General features: G+C 54.7%; 1 protein-coding gene across 5 annotated transcripts in view; it reads right to left on the reverse strand.

Moving 5' to 3' along the window:
• PEBP4 (phosphatidylethanolamine binding protein 4) overlaps positions 1–23,537 on the reverse strand; it is an 80,693-nt gene that overhangs the window by 19,656 nt on the left and 37,500 nt on the right. For all 5 annotated transcript variants that reach the window (XM_074852467.1, XM_074852466.1, XM_074852464.1 and 2 more), the window contains one exon: positions 19,704–19,802. In XM_074852467.1, the coding sequence (XP_074708568.1) occupies positions 19,704–19,802 (99 nt within the window). The remainder of the gene's footprint in view (positions 1–19,703; positions 19,803–23,537) is intronic.

Raw genomic sequence — 23,537 nt, forward strand, 5'->3', positions numbered from 1 at the left:
TGTCAGCCCCCAGCCGGGGAAAACCAAGCCACATCAACGCAGCACCATGGTCCAACACAAGACCAAACACCCTCCCCAAAAGTCAACAGCACCCACAGTCACCCCCCCCCCAAAAAAAAGAGGAAAAAATAATCCCTGGAAGAGGGATTAATGGGGAAACTGGTTTGGATGGAGATGTTTTGTAAGAGGCAGCAGAGAGCCATCTCCTGCTGACTCGGGGTGGGATCTTGAGTCAGGAAAATTGCTTAAGAAAGGGTGGTCGTTCATACAGGTTTCGCCAGGTTGGGAAACGTTCTCCCAGCGGCTGGGACCCGCGTTGTACAATGCGTGGAGCAATCGCCAGCGCTGTCATCATTATGCTGATGAGCTCCCAAACCCGTCGGGCTCACTCGGCGTCCCCGCCGCCTGCTCCGGGCCGGCTGGGTCTCTCCACAGCTGCACCCTCTCGCTATCGCACGGGGATCAGCTCCGGCAGGCTCCGGGGGGAAAGTCTTTCAGCGGATGCTGGCGATGCTTCACGAGCCTCGCAGCACCCGCCAGAGCAGGCAACGGGCTCATTCCAACATGTCACATCGGCTGGAAACGTTTCAGCTGGTTTAGAGGAAGGGAGGGCTGGCCTGGAGCCGGGACATCGGGCTTGGGTGGCTCCTTCCCATCCTCCCCATCCCCCAGCGACCTCAGGGCACTGCCGGGATGCAGGACCTGTCGTTATTCCTATTTTACAGAGATGCAAAAGGCGTTTCAAGGATTTTGATCGACTCGGTAAAAGCACCAGAACCTGGGGCACAGCTATTTTAGGGGACTTTTCCGCCAGGAGCATACAGACCACATCCGAAGGGCGCAATGCTGCAGCAGGCAGCCGATGCTGCTCAGTGCAGACGAGCCCTGGGCTGCAGAGAGCCGAATTCATGGGGCTACGGTGCGCAGGAATTAAGGATTTAGCTGGGAGTTAGCTCTGTATTGTCAGGGAATTAAAGGTTTACCTGTGCGTTGCAGACGGAGGCTTAAAGGTTTTACAAACACATTAGATTTGCAGCTCTCCGAAATTTCGACACCGTTGGGTTTACCCTGCCAGGGAGGATTTTGACCAGGTCAGGACACTTCCCCTGACGAAACGCGTGCCGGTGGGAACGGCGGTGGGAGCTGGGGCCTGGACTTTGCCCCCGGCCACGTGGCATCCAAAATCAACCCCAAACCCTGCAAAGAGCCTGTCCGGGCTCTTGCAGAGATGGAGCCAAGTGTGATCAAACCCTCAAACGAGCCTGGCCCTCCCATGCAACATAAAGCCATCGATTCAGCGCTCATTGGAGGGGAGTCTTTGCACTAAAGTCTCTTTTCTCTCCCCAAAAAGCACAGCGGGACCCAGGACAGCTTGTGGAAGCCGGCGCATCCCTCCTGCCAGCAAGGGGTGCTGGGGGGCTTCCCTCGGTCCTTAAAGCACGTAACAGAGGTGAGACCCGGAGGGGGCCGCAGAGCAGCAAAGGCAGCAAGTCCTGCACACCCAGCAGCACCTTCCCGAGAGCTCTGAAGGGTGAAAACGGGTCACAACACTGTCATTTCTGGCTTCAGGTTAGTCCTTCGGTGTGATGTTCTTGGACTGGCCTTTGTCAAAAAGAGACGCTTTTCCAGAAGCTGTTCCCATTCATACGCCATTGTTCATGCCTTAAACAAAGTATGAAGATGCATGGTAGGTAATTTTAAAATACGTCTGCTTAGGCTTGTGTGAAGGGCAGATTTTGAAAGCACTAGAATTTTATCATGATATAAATATTGGAGAAGTTGCATTATTTAAAATCAAAGATCTAACTGTATTTCAGAGGAAGGAGATCAGCTGCACATTGACACAAAACACGTCCCAAGCCCCCTGCAAAGCCGGGCCTAGGCCGGCCGCACGCGGGTCCGCTATCAGCCGCCCATCGCCTATTGCAGGGCAGGCGGTGGCAGCCCGGTGCATGCGTCGTGCAAACACCCTGCGAGCTGGGCCAGGCAGAGGTGCAGGGGCTGTGCAATGCCAGCCCGGGGCGAGCAGGCTCACCCACACACTGGGAACGGGAGCTCTTGCTTGCAGCCCGGTGCGAGGATGAGCCCTGATGGCAGGCGGATAAGCCCGCCCTTACGTAAGGCTCGGGGTTGCGTGGAGGATGCGCGGCGGGAGCAGACTTGCTCTGGCCCTGGGCTACCTGCAGCGTGGCCAGCCCAGCCCGGCCGATGGCCCCGGGATGGATCCAGTCCCGCGTATACCCGCGCACGGTGGGACGTGCAGCGCCGTGCACCGGCAGAACCAGTGGGAAGGAGATCAGGGGCTCTTGTCCCCTGCTCTGTCCCCAACGCTGATGGTCCTCTCCCCATCCCGGTCCCTACGGCTGGCTGCTCCCTTCCCACTCCTTTGGTACAAAGAGGTGCAAAATAGGTTGTTGTTCACGAGGGCGCTGGTGATTATTAATAATAACTCAGCTCCTTCATGCTCCAGTTTCCTCAGCGCTTTGGCAGCGTGCCACTGGGGCCCAGTGATTTAGTGCAACTTAATTATTCCTGGCGTTTCATCACCTCTTGTTTTTGATGTCTGTGTCTCTGTCAGTGCCTCACCTTCGTGACTAAGAGAGCCGGGGAAACAAACTGGTAGAAAAGGGAGAGAAAGGGGGAAAAACCCCAAGCCGGAGGGCGTGGAGCCGCTGCGCGGTGGCCGGGCGGGCAGGGAGGCTCAGGAAGGTGTCCCGTGGGGATGCTCGGGGTGTCCCCACCGTGGCGCGGGGTTGTGCGTGGGGATGCACGAGTGGGGAGCCCGGCCATGGGGGACGGGGGGTCCCACCCAAAACCGTTCATGGTTTCAAGCTTTGATGGTTGCTCCCAGCAGCAGAGCGAGCAACAGCCCGTGTCTGCTGCTTGTCGAAGGGGAAGGGCAGCGCCGGACCTCGCCTGCCCCTTAAACACCTTCTGGGAGGGAGCGAACGGCTGCTCCGACCCCGGGAAATGTTGGATTTGTTGGATTTGCCTCGCCAGCACCCGGGTGGGCAAACGGGGGCTGCCAGATGGAAGCCAGCAAATAGGATTCCCGTGACTCCTGGTTCTCCATCCCCACCCTAAGGCTGGGCTTGAGGAGCCACCAGCAGAGCTGGGAGCAGCTCCTGGAATCCACCTGGCACCCAGCGAGCGGGCACGGGGGGGGACATGGGGGACGCGCAGAGGGACATGGCGGGGATGCAGGGGTGCTGCAGGGGACAAGCTGCTCTGAGGAAGGAGGGCTCGAGGCTGGCAGCCCACGGGCAGAGTGGGGCTGCGGGGGGACGATGAGCAATGCACAGCGGGGCCCGGTGCTGCCCCCGGTCTGCTGGATTTCCCTGAGGAGGTAAAGCTGGGGGCAGGCGGGGTGAGGTGGCCGCCGTCAGCTGCCAGACGTTTCACCCGGGACAGCAGGGCGCATGGAAAACGAAAAGAGTCTCTTTGAATGGCTAAAGAGCCACTTCGGGGTGCAATAAGGTGCCTGAGCTGGGTCTCCCACCCGCTCCTCCACCCCTCGTCCCCCCGTGCTGGTGCCACGGAGGAGGAGGAGGGTCGCGACAGCCGGCGTGTCCCTTCCAGCGAGAGCTGCTGGGCAGCGGCGACAAAGCGAGCGCCGCAGCAAAGCAGCGGGGCTTTGTGCTGGGTAAAGCCACCGTGCTAAGCTAAACTCCGTTTTAAATAGCAATACTTCCTTTTCCTATAGTATTTTCCCTCCATTCATTTCCAAGCATGTTAGAAAAGTGGGTGGGTGTCAGTAACCACATTTTATAGGTGCAGAAGCGCTAGTTCAGCGTGTTCAGTCACTAAACTGGTGTCAGTGCTGGGATTAAAGCACCTTCCCGCCCTGGCAGGCGCCTGGTCCCATCGCCATGCCCGTGTCCCGGCGGGAACATCCCCAACCGTGACGGGATGCTGCCATGAGAGATTGGGGGTCCCCTGCCCCCTCCTGCCGAGCGGCTCGGCCAGCTCGTTGGGTTGGGTGCTTCCGTATTCAGGGAAGCATGTACGGCAGCGTGGTGCTGCCGAGGAGAGTGGCAAGGAGGGGCTCGGCACCGGGGGGATTCAGCTGCGTATCCCCGCCTGCCTGGGAGGGCACCTGCGGGATGCGGGATGAGATACAGGGCTGGGATGTAGCACAGGGATGAGGGGTTGGGATGTGGGGTGGGGATGCAGGGTTGGGATGGAGCACTGGGATGCAGGGTTGGGATGTGGGGCTGGGATGTAGCACAGGGAGGAGGGGTTGGGATGCAGGGTTGGGATGTGGGGCTGGGATGTAGCACAGGGGTGCAGAGTTGGGAAATGGGGCTGGGATGCAGGGTCAGGGACGCAGGATTGGGATGGAGCGCTGGGATGCAGGGTTGGGATGGAGCGCTGGGATGCAGGGCTGGGATGTGGGGCTGGGATGTAATACAGGGATGTGGAGTTGGGATGTATCACAGGGTTGCAGAGTTGGGATGTAGCACTTGGATACAAGGTTGGGATGGAGCATTGGGATGCAGGGTTGGGATGTAGCACAGGGATGCAGGGCTGGGATGCAGGGTTGGGATGGAGCACAGGGATGCAGGGTTGGGATGGAGCATGGGGATGCAGGGTTGGGGTGGAGCATGGGGATGCAGGGTTGGGGTGCAAAGTTGGGATGTAGCACTGGGATACAGGGTTGGGATGCAGAGCTGGGGTGCAGGGCTGGGATGCAGGGCTGGGATGCAGGGCTGGGATGTGGGGTTGGGATGTAGCACTGGGTATAGGGCTGGGAAGTAGTGCTGGGATCCAGAGCTGGGATGTAGTGCTGGGGTGTGGGCTGGGATGCAGGCTGGGATGCTCACACTTTGGGGGGCAGCTGGGCAGCTCAGCAGGCCCCTGGCCAGAGCGGAGGATGCTCCACAGGCTGGCCAGGATCCGGCAGCACCTTGCCTGCAGGGCCGGGGCAGTGAAGAGCCGTGGGACCAGGCTGGCTCAGCATCCCTGTGAGGGCACCCGGCGGCAGGGAAACCCGGGCTCCACTCCAGGCCACGCAAAACTGCGAAACGCCAGCAAACCAGGGAGCGGGGGACGAGAAAGCCAGGAATTTTCATTAAAGGGGGAGGGGGGAAAAAAAAAAGAAAAAAGTATTTCCAGTATTTCCCTCTGTGGCTTTGGCCTGGTGCAGCCCTTCTGCTCACTGCTCTGTTTATACATGATAGACAACTAATTAACATCCAAGCCTCTTGAAAGGTCTTTTCAGAGGTAATGTACTGACAGAGGATGTCAGTAAGGAGCAGTGATTTGTCTAAGCAGTGATCACATTGTTTCAGACTGAATGAGGTGAATATTAAACTGCTTTAAATGCACTCTTCATAAAGCACTAATTACATACTCCCGGGGGAGTACGGGCAAGGAATACTAAACAGCAGAAAAGTCAACAGAGTGCTTTTTATAGTATGTTGCTGGGTTCTGTGTTTTTCTGTCTTTCTTTCTCTTGTGCGCTCTCTCTCGCGCTCACTCTCTCTCTCTCTTTTACAGTAAAATCACAGCACGCTGAAGAATACACATTTATAGCACAATGGTTCACATCTAATTATATGGCAATCATTAGTTTTAACCTGGGTGTATTATATTTTCTTTGATATATTGTGCCCCCCGGCATCTCTTCGCCTAGAAGACTTCCAATGGCATTTTTTCCCCTCCCTTGAAAAAATGTGCTCTTTTCCATCATTAGCATTTGCTTATAATTTTTTTTTTTTTTTCTCCCCTAAACAAAAATTTTAAATTGGCAGGAATAAAAGGGGCAAGGAGGGGAGGAGGAGAAATCCGTTTAATCAAAATAAGAATCTGTTCCCTCCCTCCTGGAATCGTGCACTTTATTATTACCAAGGTAACTCCACTGGGTTTTTAAAGAGAAAAGGAAATACAGAATGGGCCATTAATGAATTCCTGCAGATCCTGCTGCACTCCTGATCTGGCTCGGCCTGACATCCTGATGGGGTGAACAGCTACTCCATGCATTATTTATGTTTTTAATAGGACAACATGGCTCAGATGCATAGGGTCTGGCTCAAATGCATAGGGCCTGGCTCAAACACACAAAGTATGGCTCAAACGCGCAGGGTCTGGCTCAGACACATAGGGTCTGGCTCAAATACACAAGGTCTGGCTCAGACACATAGGGTCTGGCTCAAATGCACAGGAGAGGTTCCATAAACATGGGTATGGCTCAATGCATGGGGTAGGATCCATAGGCATAGGGTAGGGTTCCAACCCATAGGTTTTGGTTCAAACACAGAGGGTCTGGCTCAAACGCGTAGGCTATGGCTCAAACACCCAAAGTCCGGCTCAAATGCATAGGGTAGGTTTTAAATGCACAGGGTAGAACTCATATGCATAGGATAGGATTTGAATGCATAGATTTTGCTGCAAACACCGTGTAGGGTATGGCTCAGACACACAAAGTGTGGCTCAAATGCATAGGGCACATTTTGAACGCACGGGGCAGCACACACACGTATAGGAGAGGGTTTGAATGCGTAGATTTTGGCTCAAACATAGGTACACGGCTCAAATGCATAGTGTCTGGCTCAGATGCATAAGGTACGGCTCAAATGCGCAGAAGTATGTGGCTCAGACACATAGGGTCTGGCTCAAGTGTATAGGGTCTGGGTCCAGCGCACAAGGTATGGCTCAAACGCAGAGGTTTGGATCCATACACGTAGGGGATGGCTCAGAGGCACAGGGTAGGAGTCGTAACCAAGGATTCGTAACCAAGGGTAGGATTTGTGAAAAAAAAATGATGGCTCAAAGGCATCCGGTAGGATTCATATGCATAGGGTATGGCTCAAAGGCATAGGGTATGGCTCAGAGATATTGGGGATGGCTCAGAGACTTAGGGAATGGCTCAAAGACTTAGGAAATGGCTCAAAGATATTGGGGATGGCTCAAAGACATTGGGGATGGCTCAGAGACTTAGGGGATGGCTCAAAGACACAGGGAATGGCTCAAAGACTTAGAGAATGGCTCAAAGACTTAGGGGATGGCTCAAAGACATTGGGGATGGCTCAAAGACACAGGGAATGGCTCAAAGACTTAGGGAATGGCTCAAAGACATTGGGGATGGCTCAAAGGCATCAGGTAGGATTCATATGCACAGGGTACAGCTCAAAGGCATTGGGTAGGATTCGACTGGACGGCTTTTGGCTCAGACACGTAGGGTACGGCTCACACACTCGTGGCACAGGCTCGGACAAGCAGGGTATGGTTCAAGCGCACAGCGCAGGGCTCGGGACACGGGGAGCGTTCCTCCGGCTGTGCACAGAGGTGCAGCTCCTCCCGCCGATTGATGCCTTTGTCGCTGGCGGTCCCCTGTAGCGTCGGTCCTTCTCGCTGCCTCCGAGGACACCCCGCCACCCCTGCCCGAGCTAAACCCAATGTGTGGCCTCGGGTGCTCGGGCTGTGCCTACAGAGTCCTGTCCCTGGGATCAGCCATCACTTTGTATGGCACAAGGTGCCCACGAGATCTGGCCAGGAGCCTCGTGCAGAGCAGGAGAGCCCGGAGCTGGCTGAGACCACGCGCTGCCTTCCTTCGAGGTGCAAACTTCATTGGAAAGGAAGAGTCATGCAGCCTTTAGATTTTTTTTTTCCTTTAAAGAACATGAAAGAATCTGATAATTACTTCTATCTACCACCCAACTGTACTAATTACCAACCTATTTCTTCACAGTATGACAGACACAGGCTCTCCAAAACACATAGAGATAAATTAGCACTAATTGGTTTTCCTCTGGCTGTTTGAATTAGTATTTAAAGCTCCAATTACAAAGCAGAATAATTACTATTAATGTCCTGTCGCAGTACAAAAGGCAGATATCTCGCGAACGAGTCCAGGTGTATTATTACACTGATTACGGAATATTTAACCTGGCTCGTTAAGACAAAGACAAGGGGAAACTTTAAAAAAAAATACAAGAAAGGGAAAGAAAACTGCAGATGGCAGGAGGTCCCTGCAGGGGATGGAGGGGGGGTCTTTGAAACCTGGGATGAGAGAGGTATGAGGAGAAGGAGTGAGGGAGAAAGAGCAAAAAAGGGAAAGACGAGGGATGAGAAAAGAGCAATTCTGTCAGAAACCAAAGGAGATATTGGACGGATGAGGGGAAATACAAACGTTGCCTTCGTTGGCAGAGCCCAGCAGCACAAAAGGCAGCGAGTGCATGGTGCTGCCGTCTCCCCCTGCCCTCCTCCTCCTCCTCCTCTTCCTCCTCTTCCGTGGGCACTGGAGGCTCCGCATCCACGGGGAAGAGCCCGACTGCTCCCTCCCCGGCTCCCTGCCCAGGGATATCCTGGAGCCAGCTCTGTGCCTGGGGATGAAGGGCCCTTGCAGCCCCCCGGATGGAGGTGGGCAGGGGCAGGCAGAAGCATTAACAGCATCCTCGACATCCCCGGCACCGACCCGGTGATCCTGAGTCAGGACGGCTGGACAGGCACATTCTGAAACAGGATTGAGCATCCCCCACACAAACAGCCACGACGGGCTCCCAAAACCCCCGACAACCTGGGGTCTGTGTGCACACGAGTGTGCTCCAGCTGCCAACACACAGCCCTATCCCGTATCTTTCCAGGAGAAAAGATGAGGGTCTGGCTGGTTTGTTGGAGTTTTGGCCGTGCCGTGACGCTGCCAGACCTGTGCCACACTCTGTCTTCGCACCCGGGTGTCCCTGGGCTGTGGCTGGTGCGTGAGGAGGACACGGGCTGCCTTCCTCCTCATCCCCTGCCAGCCACTGGCTTCAGCCATCCCTGGAAAATCTGAATTGAGGGACTCTGGGCCGGGTTATCGGTGACTCCGGTTCATTTGCTGCCTGCGCTGGGGGCACCTTGCAGTCAGGGCTTCAGCTCCTGCATCCCCACCAGCACTTGGTGCCATGGGGTTACATCCCATGCTGGCAGGACAGCACGGGGAGGGAGGGAGGGAGGGAGAGGTGGGCACAGTGGCTTTCCCACCCGGGAGGCTCCAGGGCTTGCAAACAGGGGGCTTGCACACCCCCCTGCCAGCAACCACCCCAGGCACGCTGCCTGCCCTCCCGGAGTGTTGGGCAACGCTTTGCCCGGCGCTTCATCACTCAGGCACGGGCAGGGCAAGGTGTGGGCAGACAGCCCGGCAGTGCCCTCTGCTGCTTTTGCTCCCCTGCCACCAGTTGGGGACCACGGTGTGCTCCCCACTGTCCCCAGGGCGGGGGGCTTGCCCTGGGAGCTCCATCCTGCCTCCACGGTGCAGCAGATGATGGGCAACGGGCATCTCCCTTGGCACGATGGTCATTGGGGCAGGCTCTGCCCCACAGCATCTCCATCCTTGAGAGGGCACCCCGGGGAGCGGGGGACAGCATCGGGAGGGCAGCATCCTCCCGCGGCCGGGGGGGCCCGTGGGTGTGCGGCGAAGGGGGGAGGACGGGGAGGGATTTCTTTTTAAGAGATAAGGTGGGTGGCGTGCGGGGATGCCAGCTGGCGATGGGCTATATTTCTACTGACAAGGCTTTACCCTGTAGGTGTGAGGAATTCCAATTAAATATTCAGCCTATTTGTCTGTGTGTGGGAGAGGGTTTGCTGTGCAGGAGGAAAGCCTCACATTCAGCTCGGTAGCTAACCATTAAGAGAGAAATTAGCTCAGTTCATCAAGGGAAGCCAGCGGAGGGTTTTCCTCGCTCTCCTACCTTGTTCCGGCCCTGGTTCAGAAACAGCGGGGAGTAAGACCATTGCATTTTGCAGGGGAGAGGCGAGCCGGCCGGCAGAAGCAGATCCCAGCCTGGGAAAAGCCTTTTTTCCCAATGCCAAGGGGATGCGATCCCAGCTCAGCCCATCCCATCGGTTCCCCAGAGGCCGCCGAGCGAGATCGATGCGTCGGGAGCGGGGTCGGCGGGGCGCGGGCGCTGCAGATTTAATTGCTCTCGCATTTACCGGCCACCTCCTTTCCGAGTCATTTACAATGCACTAATTAATCGGTGAGAACCAAAAGCCCTCGCTTGGAGATGATCTTTTTAAGCCTGCCGGCAGCACCCCGCAAGAGTTGATGCTTTATCGATGAAGGGCCCTTTTGCTGGGGCAGCGCTGGGCGGTGGCAGACGGGATCGATGGGGCTTCAACGATCGCCCCTGCCCACGCGCGGGTATTTGGGGTCGGGCTCGAGGCAGCGGACAGGGTGGGTTGCAAATCCCCTGGGGTTACACCCGTGACACCAGCTAGAGGAGAGAACGGGGTGAAAAAAATGACATTTTGGTACCAGGGATGCTCCTTCGCACAGCACCAGAGCGCGGGTAGGATGGAGAAGGATGGGGCCGGATCCTGCACTGATCCGGGGGGGGATTTGGGAGAGAACAGTGTTTCCGAAAAAATAAAAGCTGCCATCGAGCTGATTTCACCGTTTTCTGGAACTTGACGCGTTTTTGCCCTTTTGAAATAGCTTTCAGTCTCAGAATACCCAAATTTTAAATAGAACCCAAAGCGACAAGAATAAAAAAAAAAAAAAAAGACGACTTTTTCACGAAACCACAAATGATATCCTGTTTCCCTCCTTCACGGCGCCTCTGTTTTGGGGAAGAGTTGTTCCTGACGGGAATGAAGCCATATTTTCCCTCTCATGAGTGAAAGCCAACCTCCCGGCTCCCCCAGGCGATGGGCAGCGCCAGGGGCTCAGGTCCCAGGACCCACTCACTGCAATTTAAGGCCTCTGAAAGTTGGGTCCAAGCATTTTTCAGAGGAAAATGAAGCTGTGGGTGATGGGTGATGGGGTGCTACTGAGCGGGGGGACACGGGCATCCTCATCTACAGGGGTCCCGATGCTGCACCATCCCCTCCCTGATCAAACCAGACCACAGTGTGTGGCCTCACTGGGGCGAGAAACTGGCTTTAATCGGCTTAAAATCCTCACTGTACATTTCAGAGAGAAAAATTAATCCTTTGGTCAAACTCCAGCCGTGCCTCCTCCAGCCGCAGGGGCCGGCACGGGGACAGCCCTCCCACCCTGGGGACACGTTCGCTGGCGACTTTGCTGATGCATCCGACACGGCTCCAAAAGTAATTAGGGAGCGAAAGCCAGAGCCACGTCCCGTGGGATGCTCCCTGCCACGCTGAGCTTCCCGATCCTCGCCCCATGCACGGGATGAGCTCCCCGACCCCCTTCCCATACAGAGCATGTGGGAGCCTTACGGGGGTTTTTAACCACTACCAAATCTCCTTTGGCTTTGCTGTCAGCTTTACGGGGCAAAAAGCACCTTTTTGGGGCCGAGCACCCCCATGGAGGACAAAACCCCCCCAAGGCCCAGCCCCGCCGCCTCCCCGCCCGGCCCGTGCTGCTCCTCCAGCAGCATCCTCAGCTTTGGCGTTGCTACATATACATTTTATTTTATTTTTCCCTTTCTCTTTCTTTTCAAATCAGAAGCCAGAAACTCCATAGCAACCCGCGGCTCCCAGGGTCTGACTCCAGCGCTTTGATCGCGCTGTCACTTCGTTTAAGGCTACACCCCGGTAGGTGTGAGGAACTCCAATTAAGCATTCAGCTGGCTTGCCTGTGTGGGGGGACAGGCTCTGCTGTGGAGGAGGGAAGCCTCGGCGCTATCGCGGTGACTAATCGCTCAGACACCGGTTGTCTGTGGCACCAGGGGAGGGCAGGGAGAGGGTTTTCCTTCACCGTGCAGCTGCCTCTGCAATTCCCTTTTCGGGAGATATTGCGGCTCCCCGCCGGGCTCGGGGGCTCCCAAGCGGAAGCTGGAAAGATCCCAAGCATCTTCCCGGCGTGGCTGGGACTCCGCCGAGATGCTGCTGCGGATCTCGCTGCTGCGGCCCTGGGTCCTTGCTGCTCCCCCTCGCGCAGCTCCCGGGGTCGCGTTTTCAGAGGGAAACCAGATTTCTGAGTTTTAAGGTGCGTGTTTGTACCTCGCGCATCCCCTTGCCACGGAGGAGCGGTTGGTGTCTCCGCCCTGCCTGTGCTTATATGCCCTTTGGATGAGCATCCCTAAATTTAGGTGAGCGTCATTAAATTTGGATGCCAAGCCCCAAATCGAGTATCTGGCCCTTGCCTGAGCTCCCACGGGAAGTGGAGCAGAGGATCCCACCCTCAGCCACGAGCCCTGGCCCTGGCAGAGATCTGCCCGGTCACCAACAAGAGCATCATTTGCTGCATCATTTCCCGCATCCTCGCATTCCCTACGGAAACAGCCCGGCTCCGGGGATGCCGCAGCACACCGCGGGGCACAGCATCCCCCAGAGCACCCCAAAACCACCCCCCAGGCCTCAGCAAGGATATTTTCCAGGTGGTTGCAACCCCAACTCCCTGGGGGACCATGGCTGAGGGTGATGGATAAGTGGGGGATGCGGGTGCCTCCGTCCCAGCCCGGGGACGATGCCCCACACCAGTGAGGACACCAAGGGGGGGTGGTGCTCAGCTTTTTTAAGCACCTGCATGAGCAAGGGCAAGAGGCGAGGAGCAGGCCAGCCGGCGCGGCTTCGCCCCCGCTCCCCGGGGAGGCGAGAAGGGGGCCGGCGGCCGCCCCCCGCCACCGCCGTGGGCAGCGGCAGGATGTGCTGTCCCTCCCCTGCACTTCCCAGCGAGCGCTTTACATAACTTCTGCTGCTTAGTCACAGCTTCGACTCTTTTTTTTTTTAATTTTTTTTTTCCCTTTTTTTTTTTTTTTTGGAGCGATTTTCTCAGCCGCATCAGAGCGCGAGTCATTTCGGCAAGGGAAGTCCCTTCCTTTCTTCCGTTCCCTTGGTAACTGCACAAATTTGCCTTTCAAATGATTCATGACCGGGGTGCTGTAGGAGTTCCCTCCTCCAACACAAATCGCTCCCACACAGCCACACATGCCCGATTAATCATTGATTAGCGTCTCTTCCGCAAGGTAGACCCGGCGAGCACACGGTCCCGCCGCTCTCCTCCGGCCTTCGCCACGGGGGTCCCCGGGTGCTCGCGGGGGACGCGAGCGAGAGTTTGCAAGAAATCCCATCCCTGGACACATTTCATAGAAATATCCCCAGGGTGATGGGGACACAACGCCGACGGGAGCTAAGGGCTCTCCGTGGGGCCAGCGATGAAATCAGAGCTCAGCTCTGGCTGACGGCGATGGGTAAGCCTGCCCTCAACTCCTAATTGCCTCAGCACAACTTTATTTTTGATCTAATTCTTATTCCAACCCCCCCGCGCAACCACCTTAGACTAAACAAGAGGTGAGTGGAACCGAAGGAAAACCCGGTGTGCCGCAGGGTCAGCCACCGCCACGGCCAGGCTGGAGGGACAGAGCTCAGCAGAGAGAGAAAAATGAGCCAGAAAATCCTTTTTGGACCCGTGGTGAGGGAGATGCAACAAGGCAGAGCATCAGCCCAGGCTGAGCGGGGCCACGATGGGCCTTCACACCGCTGTACCCGCACCCTGGCTTGGGAAGTGGGTTGGGACGGAGTCGGGAGCCAGCGCCTGGTTGCTGGGAGCATCTCAGCCGGAAAATAAAATTAAACTGCAAAATATCTCCATACCGTCTTGGTACATTCTATCTGATTTATTCTCTCCTCGTTAAGAGGAGCTAATTAACAAACCATCGTTTAAATAAACAGCAGCGAGAGTGTTTGTAACCTCCGCTTTATTGAATTGTGACAAATTATTAGCCTTTGCATGTTAAATGAAATAGAAGCATCGAGGAAAAAACCTTAATTCCCATCTGCATAACGACGATACCTGCTGCGGAGACGAAGGCAGAGGGACCAATTCACAGGGCAGCTCCCGGCGAGTGCAACAAACTGAGTGTCTGGCGCAGGAAAACATCCCAAATAACTCCAAAACCAGCCGGGTTTCTGGATGCTGAATGCTTTAGCACCGCGGCTTCAGCCTAAATTCATCCCTACGCAATGGCAGGGCCTAAGCAAAGCCAAGAGCATCCACGGGACGGGGCTGGGCTGCGCAGGGTTGAGCGGAAAAAACTATGAGCAGCTCGCTGCCGGCAGCCCCGGCTTACAAGAGCCTCTTTGTAGCCGTCGTAATCACCTCGCTCATCATGGATCCTTGGCAATATAATGATAATAATCATAGAACGCACGTCTGTCATCCCGAGTGCAGCCCCGAGCGCTTCGCTCGGCGTCGCCTGTGCAGAAGAGGAAGGTGCTGCATGGCCGGGGGCTGAGCCGGGTGCGGGGGCTGCGGCCCTGCCGCGGTGTTGGGGGGGCAAAGCCGTGTCCGTGTGCCCTGCGCAGTGCCCAGAGCGGGGCGGAGGAGGAGGGGTGCTGGCGAGGGTCGAGGGAGGGAACTAGATGTGTTGGGGGACCCTGTGCTTTTCCCCTTTCCTCCTGGCCCCAAAATGCCCCAAAGACTTGCTCGGTCCCCGCGATGGAGCCCCGGCCCCCCAGCCCCAGCCAGGCTATGGGGCGGCCGCTCCCCAAGACACAGCAGAGCCGTTGCACACCCCCCCCGCGTGCTTTTCTGCTGCGTCCCAGGGGGAATTGCTCAGTGGCAGCTTTTCAGGGGATTTGGGAGTGTAATTACCTGGGAGCATTAATTACAAGGCAGGCAAGAATAAGCCCAAGCGGCAGCTCCACAAGAGCCTAGCAGCAGCTCCCGCGGGGCGAGCAAGCCGGGCTTTGCAGGGACGAGTAGTGGGTTTAACCCTCTTGCACACGGGGGGGGGGTTGCAGCCTGAAATTCCCCCCCGGGCAGAGCACGGGAAGGGACGGAGCACCCCAGGACTGACAGACCACGGCAGCAAAGGGCGGCGCAAGGACAGGCTTCCATCCTTCCCTTCCCCTTTCCCCCTGCCCGGGGAAGGCAGCACTTTGCCCCAGTGCTGCCCCAGAACCCCCCCAGCTGAGCAGCTCTATTTGCCCGCAGCTGGGCCCAGTTGCCCTTTGGTGGTGGTTCTCCCACACCAGTAAGTTTTTGCTCTCGTATTGTTCCGGCATCGCAGGCCCCAGGGCGGCATTGTACCATACGCTCACTCACTGATCCTAACGCTGTTGGCTAAAGACTATGTTTAAAGGTAATATAAACAGTTTGCTCTTTAAAATACATTTGATCTATAATTTCTATACATCGTTTCTGAACTTTTATTTTAAAACAATTAGCCAAAAAGCCCTTTTCATGTGATATTTGCAGAGAGCCTGACAGTAACAGCAATTAAACCCCATCTGTTTGCAGAGCGTGAATAATAGTGGTTGACACTCAACTTGGGATACCGCTCACGGGAAACCTGTTCAACACAAACCTCGTTAGGGAAACACGTGCCCCAGGGGCTGGCGCTGGGTCCCGGCAAACGCCGCAGTGCCAAGGCTCCCGCCGCTGCCACGGTGCCGGCGGTTCGGGGGGACTTGACCTTGCCACATGCCTATGGAGGACCAAAGATGCTTGAAGTGCGAAGAAAACTACACCCGAGCAGCAACCTCTTATTCTTATTTTGCTTTTCCTTAGGTTTTTTTTTCTTTTATTAATAAAGGCTTCATTAACAAGCAGCGACAGAAACTCACACCGGGGAACTGACTATTCCAAGGAGCCAAGTCATCAATTAAAACAACATTTCTCTCTGTTCTTTCCCTTTCAAACACTCATTTTAATCACCAAAAAGTAGAGTTGAAAAGGCACCAGAGAGGAGGAACAATACTACGGCACCAACAACTACATCTGCCCCGTCCCCCCCGCGAGGCAGCAGATCCCACTGGCGTGGTGGGGGTCGGTGCTCCCGCGGCATCACGGAGCCAGCCAGCGGCTCGGGGTCTGTGGATGCCGGATGGCCACAGGATCAGGCCTGGCACACTCCGGCATCTCCCAAAACAGGGCTCCCTCCCGCCCGCAGGATACCCAAAAGATGATTTTTTATTCCCCACCAGCACCAATTAACCTACTAAAACACATTCCCTGCCCCTACAAGATTTTTCTCCCCACTGGCCGGAGCTGAACGCGCCCGGATCCCAAGTGCTCTGCGAAAGCGTCCCCGGCGCATCCGTCCTCCTCTCCCAGCAGCCGAGGAGCAGCTGGCGATTAACAGCCACTCTCTATTATTTTTAATAAACCCCAGCATTTTGGATAAGCCTGACCCCCATACCATGTGCTGTATAAACACGCTACAGGGGAAAAGTTTGCTTTAGAGCATGTGTGTCGGTGTTGCCTTGGGAAGGGGATGTTCACCAGGGCAGGGTGCGGGGTCACGTGTGTGGGCGAGCACCTGACCCCCCGCAGCTCCCTTCCCAGCCTCTAATCGTGCAAAAATCCCGTAACTTTTAAGGTTAATAAAGCCCTTGTTCGCTTAAGATAGCACCTGTTTCTATGGTGACACTTGCAACCCGGAGCCTGTTTATCAGCCGGCAAGGAGAAACGCTCTGACAAATGCAACCGCAGGAGCAGGCACCGCGGGTGAGGACCAACGGTGGTGCCGGGACCTCTGGGACCAGGGAGGGATGTTGGGGTCCCTCAGCACCCAAACCCACCCGTCCTGCACCCACGGGTTCCCCATCCCGCTCTGTAAAGCCACGGGAGCAACCACAGCCCCAGGGGGGGCTGCACCCCAGCGCACCCACCCTGGGGAGAAAAGCCAAAACGTTGGGTGATGGGGTGGGGATGGCTCTTGCTCAAACTCTCTGTTGACATATTTCCCCCAGCTGACCCTGGACTTGCCTCCGACCAGCTCCATGCCTCAGTTTCCCCAACCCCCCTGCCCGGGGAAGGGGTCGGCGGAGCGAGTCGGGCGGCGGCAGCACCCGGTGGGTCCCGCTTCGCTCCAGCCTGGCGCAGGATTTCTCCCGGCTGGCAGAACTGGTTTCCATAACGACTTTCTGTTACAAACATATTTTGATAAAAATAAAGTTAAAGCAGCGAGGCTTTAGTGGAGTACAAATTTGCTGCTCTCTCCCTCCCCCTTCCTCCTCCCCAAGGAGGGGGAATAAAGATGGAAAGCTTTCCATTTGAAGGGCAGTATTTTCTCCCTTCTTTTTCGTTCCCCCGCTGAATACAAAATGGAAAGCCTTGTTTACTGGGTTTCTCTGCAAACTGGTTCCGACTCTGCCTAGTTACCTGATGCTCTACAGTATACACAGGATAATGTGATAAATTCATTTCCAATTCACTGCATTATCCTTTGAATATTTTAATGACTCATTGAATGGAGTAAAAAAAAAAAAAAAAAAGCTATTTCAAATGAACAATTATGCTGCATTAGAGTAAAGGCTGATTATATTTAAACACTGCTTGCATGGATAACGGGACATATCGACCTCCGCCTATAAGAGCTAATTTGGCTCTTATCTCTAAATAATTTTACACTGCAAATTACCATGAAAACCTAAAGGGCTTTAAAAACATTCATCAAAAGATATTATTCCACTTTGTAGCAACATTTTTATTTAAATTATTTTGAATGGGAGTGAAAGCATCTCTCGTGTTTGACAATCGGAGGAGCGGCGGAGCAGCGGCTGATAAGGAACGGCGAGCGGCATGGCCGCGATGGGATGCTCCATCCCAAACCCCACCAAATCCCGAGCTGAATCCCAAACTTGGTGGCGTGCCAAGGTACTGCAGCACCTACCACGGCATTTAGTGCTGCCACGGCCGCGTCTCTCCAAACTGGGGGACGGCAAAGCCCGGGTGACGCCGGGGCGATGCCACGGAGATGCCGGGGCCCCGGGGGATTTCGTAGCCCCCCAGCCATCGCGCCGGCCGCCCCGTCCCTCCCGGAGAAAGGCACTTGAAAGCCCCTTTCTGCACCAAAGCAACAGAAGGTGTCATGTAAAGCCTACACGGTTATTTTAGAGCCAGTGTGCAAATAAGCCTGTCAGCTGAAGCTCCTCGGAGCCAAGACTTCCATATACCCCCCAACGATCTGCATTTCAACGAGACACCATGTGTCTGAGCCCGGGGAGCCGCCGGCTTCGCAGAAGCGATTTTTGGGAAAGCTCCGGCTGCAGCCCCCAGCAGGGGGATGCTGGGACCCCCCCCCCGGCAATGGGGACTGGCCTCAGGGCTGGAGCAAGATGATTTTGTGCCGCTGCCCTGCGAGGATGATGTTGGGTTTGGTGGTGTCTTATAGTGCCGTGGAGATTTATACGCGTGTATGTGTGTGTATACATGAGAGATATATATGCACACACACATTATGTGCATATATATGGGATATATATATCATATCATTATATATTTATATCGATCATACCAATATATATATTTTATGCACAATTTATCATAGAATCAAAGCGTATCTCAAGTTGGAAGGGACCCATAAGGATCATCAAGTCCAACTCCCTGCACATATAGGGGTGTGTATATATATATATATATATATATTTATCTCGTGATGAGAAAGCTTAAAGAAGAGTTGGGGTTGGGGTCAGCCCCATCCCTGACAGAGACATGGCACGTGGAGATGGGAAAGCCTTCTCCTTCCCCAAAATCTCCTTTTTTCCCCCTCCTGTATGGCCTGGCAAGGAGCTTTCTAACCTTTTATACAGCAGATTGAATCGCCTGCCAGGGAAAAAAAAAAAACCACCTTCCATTTGTGCTGGAGAACTGGTTTTAATCCTGCATTTCCCTTCTTTGCTTAAATGACCTTATACTCAAAAAAAAAAAAAAAAAGAAAAGAAAAACACAATAATTAGCAATAGCGAATGCCTCAGAAGGATCTGTGTACAGAAGGGAAAACAAGAGCTTGGGCTTCTTTGCGTTTAGTAAATATTAAAATTAATGAGAGACTTTCAGGACCCTGTTGTTAGAAATGCAGAAGGGTTTCTGTGAAGGATTAAAAAAAAAAAAGCCCTGTACACAAATCTCTGCAATTATTCTGAATGCTTTATATTTTTCAGCCAATTATGAAATTCATGGAAAGTATTAATATCCAATTTTAATTTGCTCAATATTCCCATTAACAATAAAAAGTCTAATTAAGGTATCTGTACAAAAAGCCCTTAGCAGTAATTTCAGAGAATAATAGAGGAGAATGACGAGATATTTCTTGTTAAATGCATGCTGCAAATTAATTGATATCTTAATTAGACTTTAGTACTAAGATTATTAGTTAGATTGATTCAAGGGCTGAAACACCTCATCTTTTAAAATATAAAAGCAAGCAGGAGAGGAACAAACTGATTTTCCAAACCCTTTTTGGAAGCAAACCAGCGATACGCCGGGACGCCCCGCTGCGGGGGTAGGGGCTCGTCCGTCTGTCCCGTCCGTCTGTCCCGTGACCACGGAGCTGGGAAACACCAGGAATTCAACCCAAATCCATTTTCCCCCTGTTTGCTTCCTTGGGCTGGAAACACTTTTACTCACAAAAAAAAAAAAAAAAAAAAAGAAAAGAAAAAGAAAGGGAAAATTTGGCACTGGTGAGATTTTCACCAAAACTGCTTTTTTAACCAAAAAAAAAAAAATAAAAAAGGCAGCGAGAGATGTTTGAAACGACCGGTTATCTCTGCAGAGAAAACTGGTGGTGGGGAGTTTTCAAAGCGGGTTTTTTTCAGCATTTCCTTAGAAGAAGTAGAAAAAAAACCAGCAATATTTTTGGACCAGCTTCGCTCTATATAGCCTGAGGAAGCACTCCCCTACCTACACGCCGAGCACCATTTCCATTTCTCTCGCAAACGCTCATCCTTCGGGATTTCACCGCGCCGCCGGAGAGGTGCATCCCGTGGGAATCCAACCCTCCGGGGCAGGAATGACGCACCCCAGTTCTTAGGGAAGCCCCAGGGCTGCTGGGACCCCAATATATGGACCCCGCGGAGTGGGAACTCACTGGGATGTCGGTGACCAACCAGTGCCTCCAGAAACGGTTCCTGGGGTTGGCTCTGCTGGGAGCGTCGGGGTCCACCAGCACCAGCACGTACTTCTTGCTCTGCAACAGAGGAGAGCGCGATCAGCACGGCATGCGGGACTCCAGCGCAAGCAAGGTGTTTTATCAGCCCCCAAAACGCATTTTTTTTCCACGCTTTCCCATGCATGCTCAGTCTGACGGCTGCATTCGCACCAAATCCACCGAGAAGGCGAGGGGTGAATGTGCGCCGGGGGGACGCGAAGGCCACAGACCCGCTGGGGACGATTTACACCTCGCGATCTAAATCTCTTCAAAGAGAGGATGAACAGGGTTTTTTTTTTTTTTTTGCTGCCCCCAAGTAAAAGGCACCAAAGAGAATTTCCTCCCCTGCCAGTCGTCCTCTAACCACAGCGGCGCAGGGCAGAGCGATGCACCACAGCACAGGGGACTTTCCGCCGAGGGTTGCAATCCTTGGGAGAGGGCGACAGGATATTTTTGGGATTCAAATGCAGCTCCAGCCCCAAACTGGTGTCCAGGAACAGGCTGGACATCCCAGCCTCCACCAGCGTGGCTGCGAGGAGCTAAACTCTACCTAACAAACGCCAGACTAACCGAAAAATGCGCCAGGGACGCTGGAAGAAGGCAAAGTCGCTGCCTCACCACACACCCAGGGGTTCAGGTACTTCTCCTACGTGAGGGCAACTGGGCAAAGAGAGCAGGGACTCTTGGATGATGCTGGCTCAGCCCCCCAGCATCCCCCACAGCCCACCCTGGGTCCCCCCCAAGGGGTGTCCAGCACCCAAGGATGCCACCAGCCCTATGAGACAAGGTGGATATTTTGGTCCCCTGAGGATGGAGCTGGGTTTGAAGTGACCTCTGGAGGTTGTGGATAGAAAACGTGCTGATCTCAGGGGATTTGGCAGGACCTCAGGCGCCAGATTATCCTGCAAACACCCAGATTAAGGGATCTATATCCTAATAAAACCTCCAGGTGCATCTGTCAGCTCGCCAGCGGTGCCACGCACCGCTCCAGCCTGCCCGAGGGCTGCGGTTTCATAAACGGCTGGGGGATTTAGCCCTGCAATTCCCACCCAAATTAGCTGGAGCTCTGCGGCTAAATCCCCCCGTCGCTTGTGAAACCAAGGCAGGGATTTTCACAGCCAGTTTGTTGGGGTTGAGACAACCTTTTTTGCTCTGTTTCCCAACCCTATTTCCATTTAGGACAAATGGAGTAAGCAAGCCCCAGGGTGTTGCTGTACCCTGAGATCCCCCGTATCCCTTTGCAGCCCAGAGCCCCCCTTGCAGACCCCACCTTCACAACAACAACCGGTTTAACCAGAAAATGTGGATTTCAACCCATTTTAGTGAACAGCTTGCAACAGTGGCAGAGAAAATCCCAAACTCATGGGAACACCCTGCCTGGGAGCACGGCCCAGCAAGGCGCTGCTGCCCTGGTGCATTAATCCCAGCCTGGCTCAAGGCGTTTGCATCACGGGGGCAGGTTATGCCAAGCATGCAGATGCGTGCACGGGAAAGGGGCTGTGATGATGCCACCGCGTGAGGCCGAAGCTCAGGACCTCGGAGCAGAGCTGCCACCTCCCTCCCCGCGGCGCTCGCAGCTGCAGCCGGCTGCATCGCCGCGAGCATCCTAGAAAAAAATCAGCAATATTCCTTGCCGGCACTGAAATCAGCGTTTAATGGGAAGGAGGAGGGGGGAGAGAAGAAGCCCGACAACCCAAAAACCCTACGCTGGAAGTGTGAAGGAATTCGAGCTCTAACTTTGGGGAGGGTGCGGAGCTGAGCACGGCGTTTCTGAATCTCTCGGCTCTGCTCGGGAGCCCAGCTGGTGGGAACAGAACGTGTAGTCATGGGACTGTCATCGTGTGCTGTCCAGGTTAACATGTAGCATTTCTATTACTATTAACAGACTTTCTGCTCCTCACTCCATCTGTTCTTCGAAATAATTGCAGTTGTACAGACCATGCCTTCGCTACAGGCAGGCTCTGGGGAGAGGATAGTGCTTTTATGCAAAAAAAAAAAAAAAAAAAAAAAAAAAAAAAAAAAAAAAAGTGTTAAAAAATAACAGCAAACACGAGAATAGAGTGCAAGCGAAGTTAACAGCAGGCTCGCAATTCGGTACAGATTGTGGCCTAGAAAGGTGGCGGCGCACGCGGCCGGGGGCCGGCGAGGCCAGACCCCCGCGGGGACGGGAGCCGGGGTCAGCGGCCCCGAGCCGCGCTGGGACCGAGGGATTTTTCACCCTCATTACCTGCAGGCCACCCTAAGAGGCACAATCCCTCACCTTCCACCTAAAGATAGCAAAGCCCTCCACGACCCGAGTTAATCTCCCGGGGTTTAGGTGCCGGTGCATCCCGCGCCAGCAGCCAGGCGCTGCTCCCGGGGCTGCCCCAGCCCCCTCAAAATCACCCCAAAATCTGGGCAAACCCTCTGGCTGGTGTCCCCGCGTGGTGTAGGTGGTTTTTTGGGGGGGTTGGTGTTTTTTCGTTGGCTCTGCTTGCAAGCAACAGAGCAGCCCCAGTGCTGGTGATTTTAGGATTTTTTTTTTTTTTTTAATGCTGAAATCCCTCCTCGACACAGGCTAACAGCATTAGCGGCTGTCAGGCTCCAGACAGGAGCCAGCCCGGAGTGACACGGGAGCAGCTCAGCTTTACAAGCATGAACCAGCCCCGGGGATTTTTGGAGAGGAGGAAAGTGGGTTTAGAGCAGAAAATTCCTCAGTCCTCCAGTGCAGAAGAACGGATGGCGTCTTACTTTGCAGAGGGAAGGGAGGAAAGGGGAGAAGGATGAAAAAGCCATTTTGGCTTGGCACAGCTGAAAATTTAGGGTCACAAAGCACCCCCAACACCTTGTCACCCTTTTTCAGGTGGTGCAGGGGACTCAGTGGGGACCCAGCGTGTCCCATCAGCAACAGGGACACACGCAAGGATCACTCTTCCCCACTCCCCAGCCATTCCTCTTGCCGGGGCGCTTTGTAATTATCATTTAACCGTTGTAACGAGCTGCTGCTGTCCCCGAGGGGTCGGAGCTGCAGCCGGAGCCACTGTTTGACCCCCTCCAGCTTTGCACCCCTCGTCCCCGGGCGCCGGCGTCCTGCCCTGCTTCGACACCCGAAACGGAGCCAAAGCAGCAGAGCTGGTGGCAGATGACAGCAGCGCTGCGTGTCGTGTTTTCCCTGCTAATTGTTTCTAGAGGGAAGCAGCAGCGATATATCCAGTTATTACTGCAGAAAGCATCAGCTACTCCAATTAGGCACAGGTTTAGGAAACTTGCTCCGAGCAGGCAGGGACTTTTCAAGAGGCAGGCAGGCAGGCAGGAGAGGGATTTGTGCGCTGAGGATACACACACAGCTCAATAGATCCCGTGGAGCCGGGGCTGCACAGGAATTAAAGACTTATCCAAATGAAAGCAAATAGGGTGTTAAGCGACACACATGTAGAGCGAGCGGTTTCCTTGGAAACCAGCGCACATGGAAGCGGCACACATGCAGCGCCCCGGCATTTTCGGCAGCGCCAGGGCAGCCGTGGGGCTCTGCCCTGCCGGGGATGCTGGAGCTTGGCTGGGGATGGAGCCGGAGCAAAGCCCCGTCCCGCCGGGATACCTGCTGCAGGGCACGGAGAAAAATGGCACAAAATGCACTTTCTCCTGGTTGTGAAGGGAAGCTGGACAGTGCTTAGCTTTTCTGGCCCCACTCACCTTAGAAATTCAATCCCAAAACTAAGGAACAGTGATGGGCAAAGCCTCAGCCAGCCCCCCAGCCCAGCCCCTGCTTCCCGGCACGGGCTATAAGCGGGTTTC

The sequence above is a fragment of the Strix uralensis genome, chromosome 28 (genome assembly GCF_047716275.1).
Source record: "Strix uralensis isolate ZFMK-TIS-50842 chromosome 28, bStrUra1, whole genome shotgun sequence".
Taxonomy (NCBI): Eukaryota; Metazoa; Chordata; class Aves; order Strigiformes; family Strigidae; genus Strix; species Strix uralensis.